Here is an 11482-nt window from a genome sequence, read left to right on the forward strand (position 1 = left end):
GTGATGCAGCCTGGAATTGAACCAGGGTGTTTTTGTAGTGATGCCTCAAGCCCTGCGATCCAATGCTGCCTTAGACCGCCGCGTCACTCGGGAGTCCCTACTCCATTGTTTAGGGATATGTTTTTCCTCATAAAATATCTTTGTATACAATGTAGGCTATATATTCAAATAATATTGTTTTAAAGTAATGTTGAGGTCATGGAAAATCATTCCCTGAGCAATAGAGACATTACATATAAATATTCTGCTATTTGCATGCTCTATTTAAATTGTTCCGCTCGTTGGGCACAATTTGATTGTGCGCATCTGACAAGAGTGTGGCTTTAATTGGCATCAATTTATAACGTGTAGGCTACCATCTTTTTGTTTATGCACAAAAATACATTTCCGACAGAGGGCATTGTAGAGTTTTATCTATGATGTAACAGCACCATCTCCCGTCTCTGTTGTTGTACGCCCCGAAAACACAGCATCAGCACCAGCGCGTCAACACCACCAGCCTGCCTGCTTTCTGTGCATACTTAGGTTACCTGCCTCCGTTCCACCATGAGGTTTCCATGACAAAGAAAGCGGCGAGACTAGGCCTCCATTCCCCCTTCTCTGTCTCATTTCGCGCAGTTATGTCTTTGGTTCGCGGCTCCCTCTCGCCATGCCTGCGGACCGCCTGTACCTGCTTTTCTCGCTGGTTGTGATCTCCTGCGGGGATGGTGTCGTGAGGGCGGCGCCTGAGGGTGGTGTCCTCGGCGGCCTAATCACGCTGCTGACTGCGGAGGACAATGCCATCGCCAATGTCCCAGACGGATCCATCACCGGCCAGACGGCCATTTCTCAGGTTCAGACTCCGTCTGTCCTAACACCAGGTACAGGACATGTTTGCGGTATATTTGGGCTGGGCTGCGGGTTTGAGGGCCTGTCCAGCATGTTAAAATGGTGGGGAGGAAATGTTCAGTGTGGAGAGAATAAAACATTGAGCATGATAACGGAACTGATAATAATTTCTCATTGATAATATCATATAGGACGATATAGGATGATGATATTAACCTATATGATATTTTGTGTATTTATCTCACTCAACATAGGCTACAACAATAATGCACACAAAAGCCTCGCAGAAATACAATGATGTTTTAAAACAATGTACACAATGATTGAACCGTTATCAGTAAACCTATGCACACCGGTTTGACCAACTTTGTCTTCACCTATGGTAGAGTATCCTACGCATTCAATATAAAGTATCTTACTAAGATGTATGACTTTCACTGCAATCTAATAGCCTGTCCCCTCAGATTCCCCTGGCACCTAATCGGATTTAGTGTTATGATTTCATTTGAAGGTTTTCGAGATTAGGGGATTATCAGTATGGCCAGTGTGAAACTGTGCCTGTAATGATCAGGGTTTTAATCCTTTAGTACAGCACACTCACACCATATCTTTTTCACCATTGCCTTGCTTCAGAAGTCCTTTATTTAATTGACTAAGCCTCATCATATTAGTTAGAGTTATTATCACGAGTAGCTATGATCAGATTAGATTAGTAAACAGATTGTAGTCTATAAATAGGCTACATTTGATCATTGTTGCTGCATTTGTCGGGGCAGCCTTGTATGCTAAATAGGGCCTGGCCTATAGCATGTGTGTGTGTGTGTGTGTGTGTGTGTGTGTGTGTGTGTGTGTGTGTGTGTGTGTGTGTGTGTGTGTGTGTGTGTGTGTGTGTGTGTGTGTGTGCGTGTGTGTGTGTGTGTGTGTGTGTTGTAGGGGAGGGAATGTCGTCTGACACCGCACAAGGCCTCTCTCTCACAGATGCTACATCACTTTGATCTATTTTTCATTACCTCTCACAGATTCAGCTCTCATCACATTTTCATGTGCAGTTAAGGTTCCTGAGATAATTCATAGAGCTGCCACTGAATCTGAGGAGAGACTGTTTAAATGGGATCCCTGCATTCACAAAGCCACACACTGGCATACACCTTCAGATAAACCTTAGAAAACACCTTTAAATACACCTCCTTGGTCTTTTAGTGTAGTCTTGTCTCTTTGTATGTGGCTTTGTAAATGATTTGTTCCACCACAAAGGTTGTGTTCTGCACTGGTACATTCTATGAACATACATTAGTGTTCTGCACTGGTACATTCTATGAACATACATTAGTGTTCTGCACTGGTACATTCTATGAACATACATTAGTGTTCTGCACTGGTACATTCTATGAACATACATTAGTGTTCTGCACTGGTACATTCTATGAACATACAGTGTTCTGCAATTCTAGTGTAGAAAATCAGCCATACAAACAAAGGTTTAATATTACTTTGTCATTGCAATACACAAACTGCCTCACTTCCTGTGTTTCACTTCCTGTTTCCTGTTCTCCCCAGAGCCGCCCTTTGCCCTGAGGGTCCTGGTGAAGGATCAGGTGACCCGGCGGCGCCTGGGCGGGGCCCAGGTGGGGGTGTTTGTCAACCACACCCTGAGTAGCCAGGCCCTGACTGGGGAGAAGGGAGAGGTGCTGCTCAGGGTCCCCTACAGCCTGGGACTCAGCCTCACCATTGTAGCTAGCATGGAGGGATACGTCCTCACCCTGTTGCCCTGGAGGACCACCAAGAGACCTAGTGAGTAGCATTGTGACAGTCTGGCCCCACCTGGAGGAGCCCCTGAGAAGCACCCAACCAGCTGACCTATGGGTGTCGGGTGTGGCTAAATTCTAGTTTAAACTGGGATAGTTCACCCAAACTACTAAATGATATAGCTGTTTCTTTCCTTTCCTTTAAAGCATTGATTTGACACAATTAGCTAAATAAGGTGTTCGCCTACTGTGTCACATAGCACATTAGCATCAGTGTTTGTTTTTGTTTTTGCGTTGGAGCAAAGGACAATTTAATGCGTACACTGCATTAATTGTACTGATTTCTTACTCTCAGAAGCAGGATGCACTCACTATGTATAGAACGTGTTGCCAGCGAGTCTGAGGCAAGCGTTTTGTACTGAAATGTAACACCATAATACCATGTCATATCTAGTGTCAGCTAATTGCAGCTGTATTGAATAAGATGTTAAGGGGACTCTGACCACCATTTAGACATGCTGTATTTAGTAAGAGGAGACTGCTGCTCTTAGGGCTGCTCTCCTCTCTCTCTCTCTCTCTCTCTCTCTCTGTCTCTCTCTCTCTCTCTCTCGAATAAGGCAGAGCAAAGGAGAGAAAGAAAGAGAGATAACAGAGAAAGACAAAGAGAGAGAGAACAGAGAAAGATAAAGAGAGAGAGAACAGAGAAAGATAAAGAGAGAGGGGCAAAGACAGAACTGAGAGAGAGGTGGCTGGTGGTACAAGCTATGCTCTGCGTCATCAAAAGCCACCTCCCTTCTCTCTAGTCTAACACGCAGGACCATAAAAAGCCCTTTTCAATGTCGCCATCTACTGGTGTCTTTGTAGAAGTATAGGAACATGACACTACAAAGAGACCCTTTTGAAGGTATATCTCAATAGTGTCTAGTGATTTCCTGACTGGAATGTCACCTGACCTGACCCCATGTGTATACAGTATTCTCCTCAGTGACCTTATCGCTGCTCCCTCAAAACCAAGGCAACATCTGGCTGTTTGACGACTCCGTGCTCATCACTGGGAAGTTACCTGGTATGTGCACACATCTGGAAACTGTCACTTCAACATAACCCTAAATGTGATGCAACATCTTACTCTTTGTACAATTTTAGTCTACTGTGGCAGAAGTGCTTTGCTAGAGTTTTCTTCTTATTTCCACAGACATCTCCTACCAGCCCAGCGTTCAGTTCCCCAAGAGTCACCTGATGCTCTCTGACGGCAGTAACACCTCCACAGTGATGGCCTACCTGACCGTGCCACAGCGCCACCTAGGCAAGGACTGTGTCAACTGCACCCCAGGCATCATTCACAACAAGTCAGGTGGGCTCAGCAAATCGAATACATGGAGTGCAGTGCACCAACTAATGGTAATGTGAGGTGGTATTGATACATGAAAGTAAGCATTGAACACTTCCAAGATTGAGGAATACTTCAAGATTCTGAGCTGAAGTAGCCCTGTTCATTTGCTGAAAACTATTCCTCTTTAATGATGTAGTGTTTGTGGAGCCTGCATATTTTTAAACGTTGGACATGTGGTAATTCTCTCCCGTGTGTTTGTATGTCACAGGAGGTTGGTGGCATCTTAATTGGGGAGGACGGGCTCGTGGTAATGGCTGGAGCGGAATTAGTGGAATGGTATCAAATACATCAAACACATGGTTACCATGGTTTCCAGGTGGTTGATGCCATTCCATTTGCTCCCTTCCAGCCATTATTATGAGCCGTCCTCCCCTCAGCAGCCTCCACTGTTGTATGTGTGTTCAGTGTTCAGGAGTGTTGAGTTGCGGGCGATGGCAGCGGTCAGCACTCTGCTGTACTCTGGTGGTCAGGAGGTCCAGGTGAAAGGCCCCATCCAGATCTCCCTGCCCCTGGCACACACCACCAACCTGAGGCCCTCGGACACCCTCCCTGCCTGGGACTTCAACACCAAGACAGGTGGGGAATATAGCTACTAGAGAAGATTTTGGTCATACACACGTCCTTAAAAACATACAGCAGGCGCTGGGTTAATAAAGAATACTTGTAAAGAACAGGAAAGCCTGCACACTGTTTATGCTCTCAATTCACCTCTTTATTGACAATGTTTCGATCCAAACCGGCTCTTCGTCTGGTCAAAACGAAGATGAAGATCCGGTTTGGATCGAAACGTTGTCAATAAAGAGGTAAGAATTGGGAGCATAAACAGTGTCCAGGCCTTTCTGTTCTTTATGAATATAGCTATTAGTGCAACAGAAGGACGAGGACTGGAACTACCTTAGTAACTTGTTCAAAGGCTTTGTTTACAAAATACTTCCTGTGTTCACTTACTTTGTGGAACTGGAAGTATCTGCCTGTGTCTTCCAAGTTTTACTTCATACATTTTCCTCACAATGTTTTGTCTTCCAGGTGCTTGGGAGAACCAGGGTCTGGGGATAGTGAAGATGGTTGGAGATCATCTGGTCTGGACCTACATTGCTTCTCACCTGGGTTACTGGATCGCTGCACCCCTACCCTCCTCCAACGGTATAACTATTGTAACGGTCCAAAATGAAAATGTTCATGAATTGAATGTTACAAATGAACTAAATGATGGAGTCTCACTCTCAGTATTGTCTTCAAACATGTCTTACTATCCTGGAGAACATATTGACCACCATCAACATAATATAATCAACCCATCTCTGTCTGTACCTGTCTAGGTTATATGGGCCATGCCAGCTCAATGGAATTCCTCTCCTACCACACCTACCTGCTCGTAGGAATACTGGGTGGGACTCTGGTTATAGTCTTGGGGTTTCTGGCTGTGATGCTGTGTCAATGTGGGTAAGAGACCAACCTAATTAACTAACGTTACTGATTGTGTGTCAACTGCAGCTGGAAATATCACAGATGGGGTGTGTGGGGCGAAGGGGGTTGTACAAAATGTTCACAGTAAGTTATACAATTTAAAACATTTGAATGGCCAGGATTGTTCTACAAATTATTGACACAAATGCTGATTATATGAAGTTAAACGTACACATAACAAAGATCCCCCAAAAGACCCACTGGGTATTGATTACCTTCTCTGCTTCTCAATCAACCTGCTGTGTTGACTGTCATCTGCAGAGGTTCAGGTTCCTCTCGTGGGCCGAGGAGGAGAGCACGGTTCTCGAAGCGGTCCGCTCTGAAGAAGGACCAGACCACCTCCACCCACATGGAGGAGGGCCATGCCATGATGTCCTTCCACCCCGGAGACAGAGCCCACGGCCTGGCCTCGCGCAGCGTCCAGTGTGACCCCTCCACCCCAGGCACAACAAAGCCAACTACAACATCTATGTGGAAGACCCCGGGCGTGGGTCCGCCCTCCTGTATGAAAATGTGGGGAGCGGGGCCAAGGGACCCCAGGCATCACACCACTACATCAACAGTGAGGAGGTGGCCAGGCTGAGGGAGAGGTCCAGAGAGGAGCGGAACAGAGCCCACCTGGGTGGAGGTGCTCAGCTGCTCCACCTTTACAACCAGCCTGTGGCCATCCTCCAGGCCCCGGAGCGCTTCAGCTGCCAGGGTGGGGAGCAGCAAGGATCAGGCTGCAAGTCGGCCACCTTCCCCCGTAACGGAGGAGCCTATGACACCCACTCCCACTCTGAGCAGGGTGGTCATGACAGCTACACCCAGACCCTCCCTAAGAACCCCCACCATGCCCAGGGAGCCAACCCCCAGCAGGGCGGCCAGGACCAGCCCCAGGCCCTGGAGACCACTCCCCAAGGCCCAGCCTCTAATCCTGGGGCGTGGGGCCGTTACAGCAGCCTCCCGGAGTCCTCCGTTTCCGTCCCCGGTACTCTGAACGAGGCGGCTGGAATGAGGGCCTTCAGCAGTGGGATGGGGGGCCCCAGTGAACTCCAGGGGATATCAGAGCGTACACTCCTGGAGCTGACCCGAGGCAAGGCCTCGTCGCCTCACCCCAGGGCCTGGTTCGTCTCCCTGGATGGGAAACCAGCCGCCTCGGTCCGCCACTCCATCATAGAGCTCCAGGGACGCCACCCACGGCCCCCCAGCAGCAATGACACCAGCCTGGACTCTGGCGTGGACATGAATGAGCCCCAGCAGAGTGTGAGGGAGGCAGAGCGAGAGAGGCCTTCCATCCGGGGCTCGTTCCCCCACCACAGCAGAGGGCGCTACAGCGAGGAGCAGGACCTGAGCAGCAGTGAGAGCGGCACCACCGCCACCTGCACCCCTGAAGACCCCTACCTGAGGAACATTCTGGACGGAGCAGCGGGGCCATTCCCAATATCCCGGAGGAGCGGGACGGAATGGACACGTCCAGTGCACAGGAGGACAGTGAGTCGAGGGGGACACCACCCCCACGCAGGCTGAGGAAGGTGAGGGAGAAGGGGAGGGCCGAGAAGAGAAGCGCCAGGCACCATGTCAGAGAAGAGAGGCCTCTGGTCAAACGGAGCTAAGGCACTGCTCACCAGAGATGGACTGGGATGGGACTTATTTCAATACCAGTCAATTCTGGAAGTGTATTGACATTATTGGCATTCAGTAGTTAATGGGCATGTTTCATGTCCAGTTGCATGGTCAGTGCTTTTTCCTGAATTGGCTGTGATGGTTACAGAAATGTTGAATCTGTCAAGAAGGGATTGAGTTTATTGTTGATTGTTTTCCTATAGGGGTCGTATGTTGACGGATGGCTGAGACAACGTATGGCGATGTTAAAGCGTTTTCTGTGGTTTGATGGATGTGTATGCTCCAGTCCTTCTGAAAGGAATAGTTAGAGAGATGCTAGTGGACACAGCAGTAGTATGGCTTCAGATCGTCTCATTCCTGGCATCTGCGTCAAAGAAGATGTGTTCTTAACACTGCCTGCGATGAGGAATTAGAGATACTGTATAGAGAGATAATGAAGGGTAATTAGAGAGGATAGATGGCTGTATTGGGCTGAGCCGATGAGATCTGGCAGCAGAGACGGACAGTGATACAGTCCTCCTGTACAGAACACTGACACTTACCCACCGTGATTGCCTGCCTTTACAGGAAATCGATATTAACACCATTGCCTGCTCTGCTCACAGTGTTTAAGACTGGCTGTACCCAGCCATCTGTCTATCGCTCTGTTTGTAAACTAGACACTGATTCACAGCTGTCCCTTTTAGAGGTCATCTTTACACCTCTATTAAGGGGGAAATACCATTATTTCTTTGAGAATGCATGAAAGGTATAAAGTCAAATGTTGTGTATGAAAAGAGGAAAGTGTGTGTATTTGACTTGTAGTGTGAAGACAATGGAAAGGATTCTCTTCTTAGGGACATTAAGTCTGAGGGATACTAATCCAGTCATGTGTTACTTTAACGTATTCTTCTTCAAATAGTTACTGTTGATGTTCAATGATTCCTGTTCCATGAGCAGATCTTTACACAACACATCGCTGTCCTTACATACAGATGGAGTATTGGGAGGTGGTCAGTTTAAGCTTTCATTGTTCAGTCTAAAAAGCACAGAACACTTTCATTTGCCTGTTTGTGATGCTTTGGAGCACAATTGGGAACGATACACGTAATATAATTTGATTGGTTAGAACCCACTGCAATGAGAACGTAATAAGAGACACATAAAACACTCAAATAAAGGAAAGCACTCAACAACAACAACAACATGTGTTTTGTAAAAAGTGAGGTGTTATTTCAAATGAACACAAACCATATTACTGTGATGGACTGATATATTTGGAGAAGCACACAATCTCCTCCTGAAAATGATGTGACCAGCGATATCAGTCGTCCTGCTGCTAAATTTGAAACAACATTCATATTTTGCCCATATTTAGTCTTCCTCGTGGTGTGACATCACACACACCAGTACTTCAGTGTGTATGAGGATAAATACTGTACATGAATAGCTTTATTTGGTATGTACATACTCAAGCATATGATCTAGTATGTGTGATCGTGTCTTTTTATGTATGTATGCATACATCGTCCTATCCTTTCTCCACAACTGTGAAGAAAAATGTTCTGAGAGAATGAGAATGCTTCTCAGAGTGAAGAAAAATGGTCTGAGAGAATGAGAATGCTTCTCAGAGTGAAGAAAGAAGTTCTGAGAGAATGAGAATGCTTCTCAGAGTGAAGAAATATGTTCTGAGAGAATGAGAATGCTTCTCAGAGTGAAGAAATATGTTTTTTTGAGCCATCATCACTATTCATAAACCCAAGCTTTAGTGTATGTGCTTTCCTTCGGAGGTTTGTTACATTATTGTATGTTAGCTTTGGTGCGATGAATAGGTTCAAATGTGATCCGAGGTGTAAAAAGCTTGACGACGTAGCAACTTGTACCTTCTAAATGTAGCAGCGCAAGTTATACACCTGACGAATGCAGCGATGATTTATGAAGCTTAAAATGATTGAAGGCTGAACATGTTGTTGTTGTCACCACTGATGAAGGTTATGAAAAACAAGATGTTTCAACCATTGGAGAATTGTATAAAGTATAGTATGTAATAATATTTCTCAGAGACAAAACAGACCCCACTGGCCCATCCTTTTCAAAGTGGCCTTCACTGAATGTATTTCCTTGTATTTATTTCATTGTAATGTAGTGTATTTCTACTGTCCGTATTCATTTAACATTAACTGGCATTCAGGCTTTTTAAACGGGCATTTCTTGTGTTGATTACGTCAGTATATTACAGTAGTGTGATTAGTCTGCCTTTTTGTGCACTTATCAATGCCTAAGTAATAAACTCACTTGATACCAAGATGATGCATGTCTAAGATTTATTCAATAATAAATGTCAACGGAATGAAGTCAGAATAACTATAAAAATTAGCATTGACAACAATTGCATAAACAGCTTTATAATGAAGACTGCACAGGGTCTGTCCATAAAATAACAAAATAGATTTTTTTTGTATTTACAGTTTTGGTCATTTGCACACTTTGTCCATTCCAGCATGACTAGCTAGTGATCAACTATGGCCTAGTAGTGGCCCTTAGATTCCCTAGGCTCCCCAGTCATGGACACCAGCTCAGAGGTCCCAAGCTCCTCCCCCTCTCCCAGTGGGACACACCTCCCCAGCAGCCTCCTCAGAGCCAGACGGAACTCCCTCGACGCAAAGTAGTACACAAACGGGTCAAAGCAGCAGTTGAGGCTGTTGATGCTCAGCGCTAGTTTATAGTATCTGTACAGGCTCTTGCCCTGGGTGTGGAAGACTACGTGCAGGCCATGAAGGGTGATGGTTGGTAGGTAACACACCACAAAGCACAGGGTTGCTAAGGCGACTGTGGTCTGAGCCCGTCGCCTTGACAACACTTCCATCTTACCATCACTGCCTTCAGCTGCCGTCGGCAACGACCTGTGCAGGCCTCTGGCCACGGCAACGTAACAGCTGACCAGGACGACTAAAGGCAACACGTAGAACATCAGCAGAACCACTAGGAAGTAGAGATAGGCTACTGATTGGTGAATGAACAGTTTACGTGGAAGCACGTCGAAGCAGGTCGTGATGTTTAGCTCGACGACCCGGAGGGTGAGGTCACGGTGGAGCAAGGGTGTCTGAGTAATCAGAACAAATGCCCAGATGAGGACGCAGGCGATGGCGGCTCTCCGGGCGGTGCGCCAGTGTTTGGTGCGTAGCGGGCGTACGACACCGCAGTAGCGCTCGAGCGCGATGGCACAGGTGGTGAGGACGGAGCAATGCATGTTGCAGTTGAGGGCTGTGGTGGTGAGGCCACAGAGGGCAGCGCCCCATGGCCAGTCATTACCCCACAGGTGGTATAATACCTGAGAGAGAGAGAGAGAGAGAGAGAGAGAGACATAGCTAATCAAATATTAACTATGTCCAACTAGAAGGGAAACGTTGCTGTAGAAACTTAGTAACATGTGACAGCAATAACAGTGCAGATTAGTTGTAACCGGTGCCAGAGTGTCAGAGACAACCTTGTACATGGCACTTATGAATGCGCTGTGTGTTACCTGTAGTGGCAGTGGCTCACCTGTAGGGGCAGGAAGGCGCTGTAGAGCAGGTCTGCCAGTGACAGGTTGATGGCAAACACAGACGTGGGAGTGTGTCGTTTGTAATGGACGTTCAGCAGCGCTACCAGAGACAGCAGGTTGCAGGGGTACTGCACACAAACACAGACAGGTAAATAACAGGCACAGCCACGGTCATCACAGGACTGACCAGCATCTCCAGGGTGTCATTGTTGACTCCTCTGGCCACCTCTACTGAGATGTTCATTGGGACCGACCACAACAGTAACTTGACCACAGCAACAGGGGGAGTTGACCAGGGTGACCGGTCCTGTCACTTAGGTTGGTGTACAAGCATCACTGGGAATGATAAGGGAAGAAAGGAGAGTGTTATATATTTCATTTGAATACACCAAAACCACACTATGTTAGAGGAAGTGAAAGATATTGGTTAGGCAACGAGAGTAGTGTTGTTGAATGCAGAAACAGTGTGATGCCAATTCATCCATGTGAAAGACGAACAATGTTTTCCCCTCACACTATACTAACGTTACACTAGTTTCACTATTCACACTGTGACTACAACTGGAGAAAGCCCCTGATGTTCCCTTGAGGGGTGACGTTATTGTAATGCTCACATGGGTCTTTCCATCATGCCTATTTCACATCTGTGTATGTGGAAATACAAATTGTAACAGGAAATGTACTGTCATAAACAGCTTGAGGTGAAGTTAGTTACTTTTTCCTATTGACATATTATTTGTATTCTACATGTATTCTACATGCTATCGACCTATTTCTCTAGTACAGAGTTTCCAAAACTCGGTCCAGGGGGCCGTGTAGTTTTTGCACTACACAGCTGATTCAAATCATCAAAGCTTGATGATTAATTGGTTATTTGAATCAGCTGTGAGGTGCTAGGCAAAAAAATAAATGTGCACCCAG

At 46.4% G+C, this 11482-nt stretch overlaps 1 protein-coding gene and 1 pseudogene across 1 annotated transcript; one reads left to right on the top strand and one right to left on the bottom strand.

Moving 5' to 3' along the window:
• Window positions 1–465: 465 nt before the first annotated feature.
• LOC115129854 (protein FAM171B-like) lies at window positions 466–9322 on the top strand. Its single transcript, XM_029660659.2, is given in 10 exon segments — window positions 466–860; window positions 2386–2619; window positions 3547–3639; window positions 3769–3927; window positions 4372–4542; window positions 4993–5109; window positions 5286–5409; window positions 5695–5867; window positions 5870–6832; window positions 6835–9322. Coding segments are annotated over 10 exon segments (2439 nt in total). The 5' UTR covers window positions 466–649; the 3' UTR covers window positions 7029–9322.
• A 2-nt stretch (window positions 9323–9324) lies between these two features.
• Window positions 9325–11482, bottom strand: part of LOC115125145 (P2Y purinoceptor 8-like) — a 6381-nt pseudogene continuing 4223 nt past the window's right edge.

The sequence above is a fragment of the Oncorhynchus nerka genome, linkage group LG2 (genome assembly GCF_034236695.1).
Source record: "Oncorhynchus nerka isolate Pitt River linkage group LG2, Oner_Uvic_2.0, whole genome shotgun sequence".
Lineage (NCBI taxonomy): Eukaryota > Metazoa > Chordata > Actinopteri > Salmoniformes > Salmonidae > Oncorhynchus > Oncorhynchus nerka.